This window comes from Procambarus clarkii, chromosome 50 (assembly GCF_040958095.1).
Source record: "Procambarus clarkii isolate CNS0578487 chromosome 50, FALCON_Pclarkii_2.0, whole genome shotgun sequence".
Lineage (NCBI taxonomy): Eukaryota > Metazoa > Arthropoda > Malacostraca > Decapoda > Cambaridae > Procambarus > Procambarus clarkii.
This window is the reverse complement of record NC_091199.1, coordinates 25,774,598-25,794,416: the sequence shown is the minus strand read 5'-3', so window position 1 is coordinate 25,794,416 and position 19,819 is coordinate 25,774,598. Positions and strand designations below refer to the sequence as shown.

Below are 19,819 nucleotides of genomic sequence, written 5' to 3'. Positions count from 1 at the left end.
CCTTACATTAACACTCCGTCCCACTGGCGATCAACTATCAATAACAATTTGATTTACGTTAATAACAAAATATCATTTACGTTAATTTAATAACTATTACAACTGTCACTAGTAACACGGAAATTACACAAACACTCTTCCCATCGAATATTCATTGAGAAAATCCCATTAATCCCTGTACTTCCAGACAGTGGATTACTCTCTTTACTAGTTACGTTAATTTACGTTATTTTACGTTATCGGTTACTATCACTCACTGATAGTTAACTCTGATTTACAATGACCAACATGCTAAGAGAACGGTAATCACTTGTGATTATCTTTAGAACAATTAATTACTATCTTCAAGATCAATAAATAATCAATTAAATATGCAACCTTTCACACTGGCTCAGCAATTTATAATAAAGTATGAATTCCGTCTGAGCCTTCCATACTCAGACCAATTCAGGTGATTAAGAATGCTAATCACCACGTTTACGTTATTCTAAAATGACATTACTTTTCCCACGAGTCAATCGAGTGCCGGTACTTCCGGACAGATAAATAACGACGTACCGTTAATGGGTCTTTCTTCCTCTCAAACTACGAAGGCGGCCGGATTCCGCTGCGGTCGTTGAAGTAGATGAGGAAGCAGGTGGAGTAGCAGAGTAGGCAGTCACCACGATGTCGTCTTGCTCAATTTGACCAAATGGGCAAGAGAGAGACGTCAGGTTGTGGTGGTGACTGGAGCAGAATGATGCTTTGGGGCAGGAACACCGGCTTCCCGGGCTCTGCCTCAAAAGAACCAATCAGAGGGAGGCACACAGATGCATACCCCTCTCAGCCAATCAGAGACGGTGTTGCATGGCCCTAGGGCAACTCCAAGATGGCCGCTCCAACATGGTGACTCAAGATGTTTGCTTAAGATGGCAGCTGTTGCCATGATGGCGAGTCAAGTGGCTGGCGGTTAGCCCACGCTCGCACTACCATGCAGCCAGGCTGTTCCTGCATGAACTTATCTCCCTCCAAGCTTACAATGAAAAGATGCTATTGCTATATCTCTGTCCATAGACGTGCTACCCTGGTCACGGTAACATTTCTGGAATGCTGATGACTGGGGCTCTCATATGAGCCCAAACACAAGATGATTCGGATACTGGTTACCAAATTTAGTGCAAGACACTTAACAAGTGCACTTAGCAAGTGTACTGGCTTCCACAGGCATGTGGATCTAGTGTAAGTGAGCTGGTGAACCATCCCCTCACAATGCACTGTGATATTTTGACAGAGATGGAGGTAGACCCCACCCACATGCATGTACTGTGGTAGATAACTGACTACTTCCTGGTGATATTAAGTATAATGGATTTTTTTTTTATTAAAGATTCAGGTATTGTTTATCTGCTTAGAAGGGAGCCAGGTAGTATAGGTTGCAACTGGGCACTGTATCTTTCACAGTAAAATTAACGTGATCCTCCTATTGCCATGACTATTCATATAAATAGTAAGTGTCATGCAAATTACCCTACCTTACAGTTACCTTGTGTTGATTCCGGTTGTCCAGGTCCCCGTGGCCCCGGTCTCTGATCAGGTCTCCTCCTGCTCCTCCGGTTTCCTAACCAGGCCCCAAGCTATTGTCTGAGTCTCTTCAAGAACCATTCAAAAAAAAGTATGTTCTCTAAGCATTATGCAAGCACGTATGCCCACCGTGGTCACTAAGCAAGCAAATATGCTCACCGTTGTCATTAAGCAAGCAAGTATGGCCACAGTTGTCATTAAAAATCATGAAAGTGGCCAGGCCAAAATATGTTTAACCCTGACGTACCCTTCAGAAAGAGACTGTCCCTTCAGAGCAGGTGATAGACTGTCTCATGGAATGATCAATGAATCAGGTCAATTACTGCATTAGCCCAAGTCAGCAGCAGCCTCAGCGCAATGTAGCACCGTGTCAGACATAGGTACAGTCTCTCAGAGTAATGCAGGTTCCCTGGAGATCTGTTAGATAAGGGATCCCTGCACATGCTAATGTCAGCCCTTGATTTAAATAACATCACCTACTGAGAGAAGGCATATATGAGATATGCTCATGAATTTTTCAAAATTATTTACAACTAGTTGTAACCGCCATGTGTTGCTGTGGCTCAGTTTGGTTAAATGATAAAGACAGAAAAGAGAAAGAGCACGTTTCTAATATTTTAATTTCACAATGCTTGAGTATACAATATTTTTTGTTGTTCCATTGTCTGTGGAGATGTAGAGATTGTCTGGTTTGCCGACTCTAGAACACGCAACATATAATTGTCCCTATCAGAAGCATTCCGTGTCTAGATATAAACTGCACAATTCTAATGATTGGCCCCCGGAGCTTTGTTGATGGTGATTGCAGATGGCAATCGAATTGGAAATTACAATATCTTAAATTGAAATGGCATATCTGTTGGAATCACTGATTTGCGAGGAACTGAGGTTTCACCTTTAAAAGGTCTTGTCAAGATTGTTGCTTCTACGATGTTGCTGATTAATTTTTTTACTGCAAGGCACATGGCGTTGCAAAGAGTTTAGCTGATTGATATTTCGCAAAATGATAATTGGCACGCTGATTTTCAATTTCCGTACGTGTGATGGTATCCCTGGCAGATCGAGTGAATTAAAAATTCTGTTGGATAACTAATAGATTCATCTGCTTCCTCAACAGTGTCGACGGACTTGTATCGAGGAATCACAGGTAATGTTTGCCTGAAATCTCCTACAAGCAATATTAATGCGTTCCCAAATGGTCTGATGTTTCCACGCAAATCTTTCAATGATCGATCAAGAGCCTCGAGTGATATTTTGTGGGCCATTATGCATTCATCCCAAACAATAAGATTAATTTTCTGCAATACTTTTCCCATGCCGGATGCTTTGGAAATATTGCACGTGGGAGTTTCAAAGAATTGCATGTTCAATGGCAATTTCAAATCGAGGTAGCAGTTTTTCCACCTGGTAACACTGTTGCAGCTGTTCTGGACGATGCAAGAGCTAAGGTTATGCCATTTTGGGATCGAAATGATGCCAGAATTAATCTAATTAGGAAGGATTTACAGTTCCTCCTGGCGCATCTAAGAAGTTTTCTCCAAACCCGTTATTGACAGTTTTAATTATTTTATTGTAAATGCCTTTTTCGCCTCAAGCGTTAGCTTTAGAATATTTGATTGCATATTCGACAACAATTCACGCGTATTGTAATCTTGTTCACGATGCAATTCTACATCGAACGAAGCAGCAGCAGATCAATTCAGTGATGTCATTTCCAATTGATTTAGAACTTTGTTCGCGATTTCTAAGCACAAATCTTTAATCATTATCAACGCTTCGTTGTGGATTTCTGCTGTCAAATCCATGATCATATTTGAATTTTCCTTCGTATTCGATGGATAATATCTTCAGCCATGTGCGATTTATATTTCTCCCATAACTCTGTTGGAGATGAAGGAGAGCAGGCGGCCAATGTGATTCCAAACAATGCACGAATTTGATTTGGATGTGACGTGTTAGACGCGTCATAAATGCAGACATCCCAGTGTCGGTCGTTCTCCAATTAGTTCCGAGCTTGACACGCACTACGGGACGTGGCATGTGTTACGATGTTGACAAATCTCAATGGCTGGAAAGACGTTGGACCGGGCACATTTACCAACAGCATGCGAAGAATGAAGCATTCATCCTGATTGGGATGCACGGTGTACAGTCTGCCTATCGTAGTTTATTTGAATATGACAGGTTGTCCGTCGACTCGGTCTCCTCGTTTACGTCGTTCAAATGATTTTCTACTGGCATTCCATGTGTAATACGTAGGCACTTCCGAATACAGCAGTGTTTTCGCAAACATGTCATTTTGACATAACGTGAAGAAGCAGTTAACGTTGTAGCCAGTGGATTCATAGCTGCTTGCTGTTCATTTGCAGCTGTGAAATAAACGCGCTGTCCATTTTCTTGTTTTAAAAACAAAAACAAAAAATACTAACAAAACATTTCAATTCAAACGTAGATCAATCGACACAGCTCAATTTCCCCACCAATTGCACTGAAAAATAAGATGAACACTTAAAAAACGAAATGAAATATATGAAAAAAGAAACAAATAAGCTTTACCCACGAAATGAACAGTATGGTAAACAACACAGCTCAATTCCAACTCAGTGTCACACAAAATAATTAAATCAAAATGAAAATAAATCAAAATCTATGAAAATTCAATTTATCAATGCATTCGGAAACATTGAAATGCATTGTGTGAGAAGTAACATATTTTGTATATCGTGTGTTGCTCTTACGTGCAACAGATGGTGCTGTTTTTCCAGAAACGCATGGTTTTATCTGTCACAGGAGTGGCATCTAAATAGTAGGTATGGAAAAACACGCACGTATTCGAATGGAACGTTATGTCAAAATTTCAAAGCAATCGGTGAAGAACTTTCGGAGATTACAGCGTGTGTTATTCTTATGTCCTACAGATGGCGCTGTTTTTCCAGAAACGCATGTTTTTTGCTGTCACAGGGGAGGCATGTGTATAGTAGGTATATTAAAGCATTTGCTTATTCGAATGCAATGTTGTGTCAAAATTTCAAAGCAATTGGTAAAGAGGTTTCGAAGATTTCCCTCACATGAAAAACACCCAAAAAGAACAGCTTATAAAAAAACATGTTTTTTCCTGTTACAAACGTGCCATCTATATAGTATGTATATAAAAACCCGCTCGGATACGAAGGGAACGTCGTGTGAAAATTTCAAGGCAATCGGTGAAGAACTTTCGGAGATTAGCGATTTTGAACAAACGAACATTTCCATTTTTATTTATATAGATGAAGGATGATGGAATAGGCCTTCTTCCTCGAACTGGACACTGTTCTAACAGATGACCAACGCCCAGTCCAGACCCTGCAGTTGAGACTCTCAGAAGAGTCCAAACTGGTAATTAAGGATGAATGTAAAAAGATGTTTTGACCGAATATCATAGTACTAAGCACTTCACACTGGCTTTCTCCAGTGGTGCTGTAATGCAAACTTGATGATATATATATAGGTACTGGGTTGATAACCATAGAATAAGTAAGTAAGTAATTATCAAAAGAAGGCACCATACCAGGAAGGCTATTTACCACCATCGAATGTGCAAAATAATAGGAGTGTGTTACGAACCCGGATCCAGCGTCCGAGCACGGAGCAGTGACGATCGCGCCATCTGTGGGTCAGCTCCCGAAACCCCCACCAAATGGACGACGACACCTGGTGAGGACAACATGTACTAGCCACATGGGCCAGTTTCCAGTCCTGTTCAGCGCTCAACACAGCCGCTGCTGACCTCTGGTGAGGTGGTGCTCAGACACCTGCGCCATCTATGGAGTGGATAGGTGGGCGTTTGTGTCTGAGCCTGTAAGTGAGGTGCCTTAGTGTGTCCCTGTTATTGATGACGTGTCTGCTTACAGAGTCGACCTGGGACTGCTGTGATGGAAGTTGAGTCAGTCTACCCAAGGCAGCCGTCTCCATAAATTGTACTTTGCTGCAGCAGTTGTGAAGTCGTTTCCCCGGAAGAACACTGTGGTGTGTTACCCTGCCAGTGGAGTGGCAGTAAAAGGATTACCCGGGACCGACTGTTGGAGACGATCATCCACTGGGGTATTGAAGACAGGAGAGTGATTTGTGGTGTCACACAAGGCTCCTGTCTAGGGCGTTCCCCTTATATCGTTCGTGGAGTGGCCTGACCAGCCTTGCTGATCCGGAACCTGCCAGCAGACCAGCTGGACGTGTGGTTGACGGCCTCCACGGCGGTGCCCCCAGTGGACCTGTGTTTTGGCTGACCTGTGGCCAGGGTAGGCTCAACTTCTCAGAGGATTCGTTGTGTGGCCACGAAAGCACCGAGGACTCAGCACTGAGAGAGTTTAACCAGAGTCTTCAGGAGAAGACGATTGTGCGATTCTTCAGTACGAAGACAATTCCCTTGTACAGTGTTAATACCCCTCCCCCTGTGCACTATTTTATATATTATTTATTTGGTGATGGTGAAAATTATAGTCTTAAGTTCTTAACTTTCTTTCCCTTCCCCTGTTAAGTTTATTGCGTCACGGATCTCATTCCTTGAAAGCCACTACTGGCTTGGGGTCGGATATAACTCTAACAATATCAGAGTAAGAACCCCGTTGTGTCCCGAGAGGGCCGTAACAGAGTGCACTAAATTTCACGAAGGATGCCCATACGAGAACAGAAACGCATCAGGCGAACGAGATCAAAAGTGTCCAATTCACCAAGAATCCTATCGAGGGACACGCCACAGCAATTGATGGTCGGAAAACAAGACACACGCTCGTCCTGCAATTTAGGACATTCAACAAGAATATGCACGACTCTAAGAGGGACAATGTAATTGGACAATAAGGAGCAAGGCGGCGCTCCATTGAGGGACCGTGAGTTAAGCACATATGGCCAATACGCAACATCGCCAGAGCCGTTTCCCATCGCCGGTTACAGTGGTAGGAGGACGGCCAGGATGATACGCTACTCTTAAGAGTACACAGTTTGTTACCAGTAACAGAAAACCAACAATCTTGCCAACGGGTAAGTATGGAGGAATGAATAACTGGGTAAAAGTCGGAATAAAGAATACCTTATGGGAGATGGGACAAGAGCGGATAGCTTCCCTAGTGGCAGCATCCGCACCCTCATTTAAAGACACGCCAATATGGCTGGGAACCCAGCAAAACTCAACTTACTTAAATTTACTGGAAATAAGAAACAGCCAATGCTGAATCTCGACAACCACTAGATGAACCGGATTAAAGGACCCGAGAGTAATGAGGGCACTACGAGAGTCAACGACAACTACAAAGGAAGAGTGACAACGAGAAAGCAGGAGACGAAGATCATAGAAATTAGCACAAAGATCTGCAGTGAAGAATGCTAGTCTCCGGAGGTAGGCGACACATAAAAGTGAAGAAAAGTGCTCAAGGAAAAGGCATTTCACAACCATAGGATGGGTAAAAGCTTTAATGATGCGAGTTAAGGATATACAAAACTTCGGCAGGGGGATTCTCAATGGGGGGCAAGGAACGAACAACATGAGGAGAAATATTAGAAATAGGAACTGAAAGAGAATCCTGTAAGCGAGATAACCGGACAGAAAGAGGGAGTTGGTGATGAGGAACAAGAACCACAGGAGGGTAAAAGTTAGAGCATGACAGAGGCGAGAGGAAGGATGTTGCAAGGACCGCGCAAGATAGCGAAGACAGTAGCGATCACGGCGGTCCTGGAGAGATAAAGCCAGTATCAACATACAAATTGAGGGCGGGAGTCGAACGAAAGGCACCAGAGCTGAGACGCAACCCAATATGGTGCAAAGCATCAAGACGGTGAAGAGTAGAAGGAGAAGCAGAAGAGTATGCAGGGCAATCATAATCGAGTTCAGACAGGACGAGAGAGGAGTGCAAATAAAGAAACATGCGCCTATCCACTCCCCAAGAAGTATGGGACAAAACCTTAAAGAGGTTTAGGGCCTTAGATCATTCAACTCGGAGGTAAGAGATATGGGGCGATTAAGACAAACGAGTTTCAAAGAATAACCCCAAAAGCTTAGCAGAATCCTTGTACACAAGGGGGAGACCATAATGCGACAAAGAAGGACGAAGAACGACATGCATCCAAGTAAATGTCATAATACAAGTCTTAGACGGAGAGAACCTGAAACCATGATTGGTGGCCCAAGACGACCTGGCATCAATCGCAAGTTGAAGCCACTGTTGAAGGAGAGGCGAATCATCACCCCGACAGCAATGGGTAAGATCGTCGATTTGAAGAGAGCGGAGAAGACGCCAGAAGGAAGAGAGGAAAGAAGACCATTGAGGGCAAGCAGAAAAAAAAGTGTTGTGCTCAGAATAGTTCCTTGCGGCACACCCTCATATTGCTGAAAAGAGGCAGAGCCTGTGGTACCAAGCCTCAGTCGAAAGGAACAACGAGAGAGGAAGCTTTGGAGAAAGAGAGTTAGATTACCATGAAGGCTAAAAGAATGAATTTGGGAATATGACATCGCCAAAGTGGTGTCATAAAGTTTTTTCAGGTCAAAAAGAACAGAAACATCAGAGGTCTTCTTAGCAAAAGCAGTACAACTATAGACCTCCAAGTTCAAAAGGACATCTACTGTGCTGCAGCACTTGCGAAAACCAAATTAAGAAATAGAGAGGTGGTGATAGTGTTCTAAGAACCACATTAGACGAACGTTAACCATACGTTCAAAGAGTTTGGAAACACAGCTTGTGAAGGCAATAGGGCGAAAGTCCTTAGGGGATGTCCCCAGAGACCCTGGTTTCCGAACAGGGAGGACAACGGCATCGAGCCAGTCCTCAGGGGCTGACGACGACTCCCAGACCCGATTATATAGATTCATATATACTGAGACATGCACAAAGGGAGATGGCAAAGCATCTCATAATGAATGCCATCGGAGCCCGCCGCCGAAGAACTGCGGAGGGCCAGGGTAGACTGAAGTTCAGAGAGAGAAAAGGGATCGTTATAGGGAAGTCTGAGATGAGTGCAGAAATCTAAAGGACGAGATTCAAGGACAGGTTTACAAAGAAAGTAGGATTGAGGAAGATGAGAACCAGAGCTAACAGAAGAAAAGTGGTACACAGTTCGGTCGCGACCTGCAAAAGGTCCGCCACAAGCGTACCATAGAGGTGCAGGACCAGCGAGACATCGGGATCGAACTTACTCGCTATCTTGCGGACACGCTTCCAGATCTGCAGCAGAGGAGTTTCGGACGTAATGGTAGAAACATAATACTTCCAACACTCACGCTTAGCTGTGTGGATGGCCCTACAGGACACTGCACTCGCCTACCGAAACAGAAGAAAAGAATCAGCCGTCTGCAGTCGGCGGTGTCTCTTCCAGGCTGCACGCTTACCGCGGACTGCCCAAGCACAGTCCACATTCCACCAGGGAACGCACTTCCGCGGTCCCTAAAAGGAAGAGCGAGGAATAGAGCGTCGAAGATGGTGTCATGAAAAAGTAGGGGGGGCATGAGGGAGAGACAGAAGTTAGAGGTCAGAGAGAGCAGCATGGAAGAAATATAGGTTCAAGTCTGCCTTAGCAAACTGCCACCTAGGGAGAGGAGAGGGGAGGGTGAAATGAGTTTAAGGAAACAAGGATGGAGAAATGATCACTGCCATGGAAGTCATCAAGAACTCTCTACGTGAAATCCAAGTAAAGAGACGACGAGCAGAGAGAAAGATCAAGACAGGAAAGGGTGCGAATCTGAGAGTTCAAATGATTAGGCTCACCAGAATTCAGAAGAGACGGGGAAGAATAAAGGATGAACGGTTAGAGAAGGCTAACATCACCCCAGAGGGTATGTCAACAATTAAAATCACCCAGGAGCACAGTGTCTGGCATGGAATCCAGGAGGTGTTTAAGATCGTGAAGAGAAAGCGGTTCATTTGGGGGGGAAGGTAAATGAAACAAACTGTGTACCATTTACGCGCAAAGATACGTGCAGCAGAACATTGGAGAGGCGGCGGAAGAAGTAGGGGGACGAAGAGAACATCAGAACAAATCAAGAGAGCAGAAGAGAAACGGGCCCCAGCAAAAGCCGGGGGGTGGGGAGTGAAAGGAACGGCCACGGAAGCGACCAGGACGAGCACCAAGCATCGGTTCCTGGACACAGACACAAAGGGGCGAAAACTGTGAAATCAGAAGTTTGAGTTCATGGAAATTGGCGTAATATCCGCGAATATTCCACTGACGAATAGACATCGACAAGAAGAGAAAGAACAGCAACAGAGGACAATGAAGAAACAAAGGTGAAAAAGGAACACAGCACGTTAAAGAAGCGCAGGATCAGGATTAGCGAAGTCAGGGTTAGGAGGCATGGGTAAACTGAATAAGGATGGAGGGAAGGGAGCAGGAGGACCGACCAGAGGCGGACGAGCAGGATCCGGAGGAGGAAGAGAAGGGGGATGGACAACCGAGTGTCAAGAACAGCAGCAGGATGGGCAGAAACCAGGGAGTGCACATCAGCAAGGGCAGCAGCCGAGAGGGAAGCGGGGGCCAAAGAAACCTCCATAGCAGGAACAAGGGGTGCAACCACCGAAACGGGAGGGGATGAAGTGAGAGAGGCAGAGGTAGGAGGCGAGGAAGAAAGCAAAGCCTTCTTACCCGCCAGGGAGGAGGAAGTAGAAGAGCCAGGCTCTCGCTTCTGACTCAAAGAGACTGGCGTCCCAGCAACAATGTACTGGGCAACAGCGTCTCAACAAGAGAAGCAAAACGAGAGCAAACAACACGATGGCCGTTGGGATAATAATGGACATCAGCCCACAATGGAAAGAAGGAACGGAGGGAGACGAGGAAGAAGACACAGGAGACAAGACCAATTGGGTAGAAAGAAGGGGAACCCCAGACAGAGATTGAGCTGTGCCAGGGGACGAGGTGGTCATCACTGAGGGCTTGTGGCACGACCCAACCACAGAGGAGGGAGGAGAGCCAAGGGGAGTAGTCAGGAGGGTCAGAGGAGGATGAATCCCCCCCAAATGCAGCGGGGGCTACAGAGCCCCGTCTTCCAACACAGTCTGAGTCGCGGGTTTGGTCGCCTACCCCATGCCCGAGAAGGTATAAGAGGAACAGAATGCGACGTAAAACGAGAGGTTCGATGTTCATTCACGAATGTGCCCCCACACCCACCACGGAGCCACAATTTAGAGGCAGGAAACCCAACAGGAGACATGTTTCCGATCTTGCTGGGATCCCCTAGGGGTGCGTTGTGACTCATACTCCGCCCAAGTAAAACAGAAACAAACAACACTTAGTGGGCCAGCCAGAGGCTTAGGGCCCGCGCAGGAATATCCCTGCAAAAAGAAAAAAAACTTCGGGAGGTGAGGCAGCTGACCACTGTCAGTTGTCACGGCACACCAGCCACCCCTTCTTGTTGGAGAGATAAGTGACCCCCGTCAGTAGTCACATCAAACTAGTTACACCAAAAGCGACCATCCCTGTTGGAGAGACAACCGACCTCCGTCAGTAGTCACGTCACACCAGGCAGACACGAGCCCCCAACTCCCTGTCGGAGAGACAACTGACCCTCGTCAGTAGTCATGTTACACCAGGAAGACACCAGCCGCCCCTCCCTTTAGAGAGACAACTGACCTCCGTCAGTAGTCACGTCAAACCAGGCAGACACAAGCCGCCTCTTCCTGTTGGAGAGACGATTGACCATCGTCAGTAGTCACGTTACACCAAGCAGATACCAGACGCCCCTCCTTGTTGGAGAGACGACTGTCCATCGTCAGTAGTCATGTTACACCAAGCAGATACCAGGTACCCCTCCCTGTTAGGGAGACAACTGACCTCCGTCAGTAGTCACGTCACACCAGGCAGACAACAGCCGCCTTTCCCTGTCGGAGAGACAAACGACCCTAGTCAGTAGTCACGTCACACAAGGCAGACACCAGGCGCCCTGCTCTGTTGTAGAGACAACTGACCCCGTTAGTAGTCACGTCACAAAAGGCAGACACCGGTCTCCCGCACCCCCCTTCGAAGAGATTACTCACCTCCGTCTGTAGTCATGTCACACCAGGCAGACACCAGCCGTCCATTCCTGTGGGAGAGATCACACTCTTTTAAAGGCAGACAGAAAATCAGTTAAACAATTCAAGCCACTGCTGGGGCCCCGTGAGTGGTCTAGTGGTATTATAGTGGTGAGTGGTAATATATATATATATATATATATATATATATATATATATATATATATATATATATATATATATATATATATATATATATATATATATATATATATGTCGTACCTAGTAGCCAGAACGCACTTCTCAGCCTACTATGCAAGGCCCGATTTGCCTAATAAGCCAAGTTTTCTTTAATTAATATATTTTCTTTAATTTTTTTCTTATGAAATGATAAAGCTACCCATTTCATTACGTATGACGTCAATTTTTTTTTATTGGAGTTAAAATTAATGTAGATATATGACCACGCAATAGCTTATGCTAGCCGCACATTATCTAAAGAAGAGAAAAATTATAGCGCAACAGAACGAGAAGCCTTGGCAGTTGTTTGGGCACTTAAACATTTCAAGGATACAATTTATAATTACCCAGTTCATGTTCTTACAGATCACCAACCATTAATTTCCTTGTTCAAAAATAAGAATCCAGTTGGAAAGTTTGCTAGATATTTGCTCACAATTCAAGAATTCAATCCCACATTTGGATATATTCCAGGAAAGCAAAATGTTGTAGCCGATGCGTTTTCTCGACACGTAGCTGCGATTCAGTTAAATTACCCAGCATTAGATGCTACAGTAGTAGAAACGGAACAAAGACAAGACCCCATATGGGCACCCGTCATTAAATTTTTGACTAAGCAAGACACTCTCCTGATTCATAAACCGCCAGTACCATTGAAAGAACTAGTTATGTTGGACAATTTACTGTGTAGAGTAGTAAAGCTAGGGACACCCCCGAGGAAATGTTGTCAGTTAGTTGTTCCAGCTGTCTTGGTACCAACTGTGTTAAAAATTATCCATGATGCTCCTGCAAGTGCACATCCAGGAAAGGATCGTACACTCCAACAAGGTCGATTGAAGTATTTTTGGCCAAAAATGGCTAAGGAGATTGCTCATTATGTTGACAGATGTTTAACTTGTTTACAGCACAAGGGACATGTTTCAGGACCTAATCCAATTCAGGTGTACCCAGCAACTAAAGCTCCTTGGGAACGAATATCGATGGATTTATTGAAAAATTTTGCGGAAACAGAGAAAGGGAACAAACATTTGCTTGTAATTGTCGATAATTTTTCACGGTTTTGCCAACTAGTTCCTATCCCGAACAAAACAGCAGAAACTATAGCCAGTGCATTCCATGACCAAATAATTTGTAGATATAGTATGCCTAAAGTAATCCTTTCAGATAATGGTCCAGAATTCAGTAATAGTATTTTAACTTGCTTGTGTGATTTACATAACATCAAAAAATGTAGCATCATGCCTTATCACCCAGCAAGTAATGGACTAGCCCAGGGGTCTCCAAACTATGGCCCGCGGGCCACATCCGGCCCGCCACATAATTTCATCCGGCCCTCCAAACAAATCCCTGTGTGGTGGCCTTGAAAAAATAATTATCGTACGAATGGCATCGCAGAATTATTCAAAGCTGGGGCTGCTGACTGGTGGCGCTCAACCCGAGTCAGTTTTCCTCTCTCTCGATAGTGTGACGCACAGATACTAATACTGGTAGGTATGTGTTGTACATTACAACCAATCAGTTGTGTATAACTGTATATTGTGGGGATGGAGGGCGAGTGGGGCTTCGCTGCTTCCGTTTCAGGGAGCACAAACACTGTACAATATTCTTTTCTCTGTACTTTGACAATGCCTTTATCTTAGTTATACAAAATAGCAATAATACTATTGTAGCCAAAAATATTGCATGTTTAAAATAGTTAAAATGGTAACCATTAAGTTTATCAACAAAAGCTGTTGCCATAATATTTACCACTTTATAATAATATGCTATGCTTTTTAACACCACATACAAGCTGTTTTTTCCTGTAGAATTTATTTCATTTATTTTACCCTTATGTTTTCAGATATGGAAAAGATAAAGAAAAGTGGACAGTGAGTGCCGTCGGTTCAATGACGAATGGAAGATAAAGTACTTTTTTGTGATAGCAAATGATAAAGCTTTTTGCATAATATGTAGAGACAGTGTTGCTGTTCTGAAGGAATACAATATTCGTCGGCACTATGAATCTAAACATGGCTCAAGTTATTCTCACATCACAGGAGCTGAACGCACTAAAAAGTTTGAATCATTTCAGCACAGTCTGCATTCTCAACAAGCTGTTTTCAGTAAGAAAAAATCTGAAAATGAAAATTCAACTAGAGCCAGTTACAAAGCTGCCTATGTGTTGGCTAAAAAAGGAAAACCTTTCACTGATGGTAGTATCATAAAAGAGTGTATAGTGGAAGCAGCAGGAGAGGTATGTCCAGAAAAAGTAAACCTCTTCAAAATGATAAGTCTTGGGTCAAATACTTTTGCTCGTAGAATTGAAGATTTAGGAGGCGACATAATTCGGCAAATAAAGGAAAAAACAAAAAGATTTTGTTGGTATTCTCTTGCGTTGGATGAATCAACTGATGTGTGTGATACTAATCAGCTCTTAGTATTCATTCGTGGCGTTGATAGTGAATTTAATGTGAGCCAAGAATTAGCATCAGTTCACAGCATGCACACCACAACAACTGGAGAGGACATTTTCAATGAAGTAAGTAAAACTATGACAGAATATAACCTAGAATGGAAATAAGTGCAGTGTGACAATTGATGGAGGAAAGAATATGTCTGGGACAAAGAAGGGTTTGGTTGGGCAAATTACAACAGCTTGTGAGGTTGGAGGATTCTCAAAACCCATTTTTCTGCATTGCCTTATCCATCAACAAGCATTGTGCCTAAAATATGTTGATATGTCTTGTGTCATGAAACCTGTTGTTTCTGTGGCTAATTTCATTAGATCTCATGCACTCAACCATCGCCAGTTCCGTGATTTCTTGAAAGAAATTGATGCAGAGTTTGTTAACTTGCCTTATTATACAGCAGTTAGATGGCTTAGTTGTGGAAAGGTTTTGCTGCATTTCTTTGAGCTCAGATTAGAAATTGATTTATTTCTCACAGAGAAAAATAAACCTCAGCCATTATTATCAGAATGTGAATGGATTTGGAAATTGGCATTTTTTGCAGATATGACAGGTCATATGAATAACTTGAATCTGAAATTGCAAGGCAAAACAAATTTGATCAGTGACTACTTTGTTCATGTCAAGGCATTCAGAGCAAAACTTGCGCTACTTGAAGGCCAGGTGAAGGTTAAGAATTTTGCTCATTTTCCATGTTGTGAAAAATTTCATGCAGAAAGTAAAGTTGAATTTCCTTTTTCATTTGCAAATGAAATAATTTCAGATTTGAAAAAACAGTTTCAGAAGCGATTTGCTGACCTTGATGCCAAAGCAAATGAAATCAGGCTCTTTCATAATCCATTTGACTGCAATGCTGAAAATCTTCCAACTCAATTTCAAATGGAAATTATTGATCTCCAGGCAGATGACAGACTGAAAGATAAGTATAGAGAAGGAAATCTGATTGAGTTTTATAAATGCCTGCAGCCAGATCAGTTTCCAAATTTTATAAAGTTTGCTTGTAGTTTTGTGTCCATTTTTGGTTCAACATACTTGTGTGAACAAACTTTTTCCAAAATGAAGTATGTGAAATCTAACTATCGAGCAAATTTGTCTGATGATCACTTGAAATCAATTCTTACAATTGGCTCATCTAATCTGGAACCTGATTTTAATGAAATTTTGAAGTCAAAACGACAGTATCATTCGTCACACTAATTTGGTTGCATAAAACTAAAGGCAGGAATCTATTTAGTTTACCCTGATTTTTTTCCAAAAAGATATGTTTTAATTTTTCCATGTTTATACTTTAATATTTGAGGAAATTAAATTACTGGCACTGATTTGTTTTTTGTTTTTTTTTCATTTTTTATTCCTCCGGCCCGCATAAATATGGGAAATATATAATGTGGCCCTTACATTGAAAAGTTTGTATTAAGTTAGTTTGTATTAAAGTTAGTATTAAGCTTGTCATTTAAGTTTATCATGCCCGAAACGCTTTGCGTAATAGTGGCTTTAGGCATTGTATGTACTAGCTATACCTATAAGTTAAACAATCCTTGTAAATATTTATTGTATGTATGTACCTTACCTAAATAAAATTGTATTGTATTGTATTGTATAGTTTGGAGACCCCTGGACTAGCCGAACGTACTAACAGGAAAGTGTTAGATGCATTGAGAGTCACGTTGAATTTTGATAACAACAGTTGGGATGATTTTATACCCTTAATTCAGTCTGCTATAAATTCTTCAATTAATGTTTCTACAGGTGACACACCTCACGCTATTCTCTATGGTACAGATAAGATCCTCCCTAATGAATTGATTAACGTACCTTCTACTCCCTTATATATCGTAGATGACTTTGTTCAGGTGAAGCGTAGACAGATGCAATTAGTATTCAAGAAAATACGAGAACAACTGTCCAAAGCTACAGCCGAGTTCACTCTAGCAAGGAATGCACGAGTTAAACCCAGTAAAATAACTATTGGATATGTAGTAATGATACTTAACCAACACAGGTCTGGTCCTATGTACAAGTTAACTAAGAAATTTTTGGGTCCATATAAGGTAATCGAGCTTATTAATAAAGGTAACAAATACAGACTTAAGAACTTGTTAACAGGAGAGTATATAAATGAACATTTAGACCACATGAAGTTAGCTAAAATGACTGTTGACGAGACTGATGAGGAAGATGACAATGAACTTACCCAGACAGATACTCCTACTCGGACACCACCTTCTGTGGTTGACAGACCACTTGATGTTCAGCAACCCCATACTAGCACCTATAATCTTAGATCTAGACCTCTCGTTTCAACCGTGCACTCACCACATGTCCATTGGCTAGATGTTAACGAGGATATCTCTCAAGATGATAGTTTGTCACATGAAGTTTCATCTGTTCCGGACCTTCAGTCAGAGCCAGAGTTGTATAGTGCTCTGGATGAGCTAGGTGTAGATATCCGCAGAATTTATAATTGAGTGCACTCTACAGTTATTCTGTTTGTTTTGAAAAAAAAAAATCATTTGCAGTATTTCTACCACATGTGTCTTATTATTACCATTATATATAATGTATAGTTTTTCTCAACTTTATTTTGTTATAAATTAGATGCCATTGTTAAGTCTACTACCATTTGTATTTTTACAGTGCTTGTCATAAGAGTTCATTAATGTTCTAGCAATCACATTGAGGCCAGTGAATCCTGACTGCTATCACGCAGTTGTTAGTCTTCTTGATCCAGGTCTTGTATATAGCTTGTAAATATATGGCACATTAAAATATTGTACATTGGTCTTGTAAATATATTGTATATTTCAGAGAAAAAAAAATCATTATCTAATCTTAAAATTCATTTGTGGTTGTTGGGTCAGAACTTTGTTCCATTAATGTAATAATTGTTTAATTTTGTATGGTTTTCAAGCACATGCCATTGACACATACTAATAATTTTGTTTAGGCAATACCTTGAGTTGTATTGTTCATATCTGATCAGTAGACATCCACATGCTCTTAATACTCTGGTTTAATCAAAGCATTGTTACCATGATTTTCACCTATTATGATGAATTTTTTTTTGGTGCATATGCAGAGTTGTTAGTATTACGCACACCTGATCTTCTTTCAATGTTTTAGTATGCAAATTTCACATGTAAGCCATTATTGCATGCCACCGAGGTCCTTTCAGTATCATTGTAACTATATAGCTAGCCAGAGCTTGTCGACAAGGGACGTCGACTTGGTAGCGTGTCCGAGCTGTGTTATACTCAAATTCTATGTTAGTTGAAATGTAACCAATCACAGGCAAGTAGGCCTCTGACGTCATGCCAGACAGAGGAGCATCAGCGATACTCCCAGCAGCCTCAGTTCTCCTCACAGACTCAGAGTAGGTGGACCTCGGCTGGTTAGTTATACACCTGTTTGCCTCACTCAATAAATATACAGAAGCGACTACTGTGTCTACCTTCGACCCGAACAAGGCAAACGAATACTCACCGTCAAGTTAAACTCAGTGTCTCTTCGATATACCAACGCTCGCCTGGATTCGCAACTGTAATATATTGTTTAGAAGCCTAGTGGAAAAATCACCAGAGCAAAAACAGACTAGTATCAGGTAACCCCTAGTGACAAGTGGAGATCGTCTGTGAGTGACCTGGAGTGAACTAAGGCAGTGCCGCTGCCTAAGTAACCTGTGTGTGCCTTTACCACAAGTGTACCTGCATGGTACAATAAAATCAGCCGCCAGCCGCCACTTTGTCCCGAGCGTGTAGCCCGCCGCCGCTGCCCTCACTGTACTACGTCACGTCACCACCCTTACTCACCACCAATGCCAGAGTGTGTGCATGTGTCGGTTATACATACAGCACGCCCTCCTGAGAGTACCCCTGTGTCGAGTACGGGTTGTGGGAAACCCCTGTCATCAATGGTCTCACGTCAACGAGGAAACCAGCTATCAGGCCACCTACGAGTGCTTGCATAAATGCGCCTGAGTGAGTGAGTGAATAAAGAGAGGTACCATACCTGTAAGTACAAGATCTTGTCATTGTTTTGCTGTGTCTTTCTGTGTTGATCTGAGCATCAACCACAGTTCTCACCTTTCATAACTGTAACAGGTTATTGATGAATCGACGGTGTATGCGTGTTTATCTGTGTGGTATCACTGCATTACACTCGTCTGTGAATGTGAGCTTCACATACGCCACACATTTAGTATTGTGTGATATTATTATTGTGCATGTTATTGCCTGTCCCATTGACAGTGCCATTGTGTTTATTGCATATCATCATTACCCGAGTATCCGGTTGGAACTCTTGTGATCCCTTTGCATACCGGCAGTTAGGTTGCCGTGTTAATGATTGGTTGTCAACTGTGTTAAGTTAGGTATTTTTCCACGAGTGGATCCGAGTTCTTTAGCCAGACGTCAGGAGTCTCGCTAATGCAACCATAGCCTTTTTGACACCAATCTAAAGTAATTCAAGCACCCTTTGTATTAGTGGGTAAGTTAGTAAATAAACTACTGTTAAGCTTTATGCGGTGTTTCCGTTGAACCACTTCTGAATACTGCCAAGTATTTACTCAAGCCTTCAGTTCTAGGTGTCTTCAACACCGAGTTGCCTATATTCACTAATCTATAAATGTGATGAGGACCCTAGGGGTCCCTTTAAGTGTTAAATCATTGAAGAGATTCCAACGATCAACGTGGAGCAGGACCAGGTTAGACTAGTCTGAGAAGAGACCCTCAAAGACTCTAACTCGACCTTGCTCCCAGGCCCTGTACGGTTGCACTCGTATTTCCTCTGCTAATTCCGACAGCTTCGTGAAGTGTCTGCCACATGTACATTGGCGACGTATGCATTGCAGTCTGGAAAGCAAAAAATAAAACCCCCACATCTGGCGCCCAACGTGATTGGCTTAGTTGGAACCTATGAGCTAGGTTGTAAAGTAAAATTTCACACTTAACTTTTCCCTGAAACTTCAAAAGTGTCGAGCAGTATTCAGAGGACGTTTAAGGCCCTGTTAGGTACACACACCACCAGTATGTCTGAGTGTGGAGAGTACAAACAGCTCTACCTGTATCTTCACGTTGCCTTGACCGCTCATAGACCTGACGACTACGACACTCTTACTGAGCTAGAGTGTAAGGAACGAGTGGAGCAGCACATGAGGGGCCGTGGAAGAGGTGACGCTACAAGGACATTTGCAGGGTAGTACTGAGGTGGCGTGCACGAATCTCATCACACTGGATGAGGCTATCATTGGTGAGACCCGGGTGAGAGATAACACAGTGGGAGAGACCCCAGTGAGAGACAACTTGGAGGTAGAGACCCCTGTGGTTGACGTCACCGAGAATGATGTCACTAGTATCACGAGCGCTGTGGAAGAAAACGGAGTCACGCGGGAATCTAGCCTTTTAAATACTCCGTTGGGGGGGATTCTATGGGGAAGAATCTCAGCCCAAAAGGTCCTTGTGGACGACACCAACTCAAAGAGTAGGTATTACAGGCTCGCAATTATTCACCTTAAAGGAATACCGTAGCCAAGTTAGGGAGTTGGGATTCGAAAGGAATAAAGTAGCAGAGCAAGTTATGAAACTCTGGACTGATCAGCAGGAC

At 42.9% G+C, this 19,819-nt stretch overlaps 1 protein-coding gene across 1 annotated transcript in view; it reads right to left on the bottom strand.

The window, feature by feature from the left end:
* The window catches only part of LOC123772752 (golgin subfamily A member 6-like protein 4), a 185,133-nt gene that overhangs the window by 101,309 nt on the left and 64,005 nt on the right, over positions 1–19,819 (bottom strand). The window contains exon 5 of the mRNA XM_045766121.2: positions 11,553–11,599. Within this exon, the coding sequence (XP_045622077.2) occupies positions 11,553–11,599 (47 nt within the window). The remainder of the gene's footprint in view (positions 1–11,552; positions 11,600–19,819) is intronic.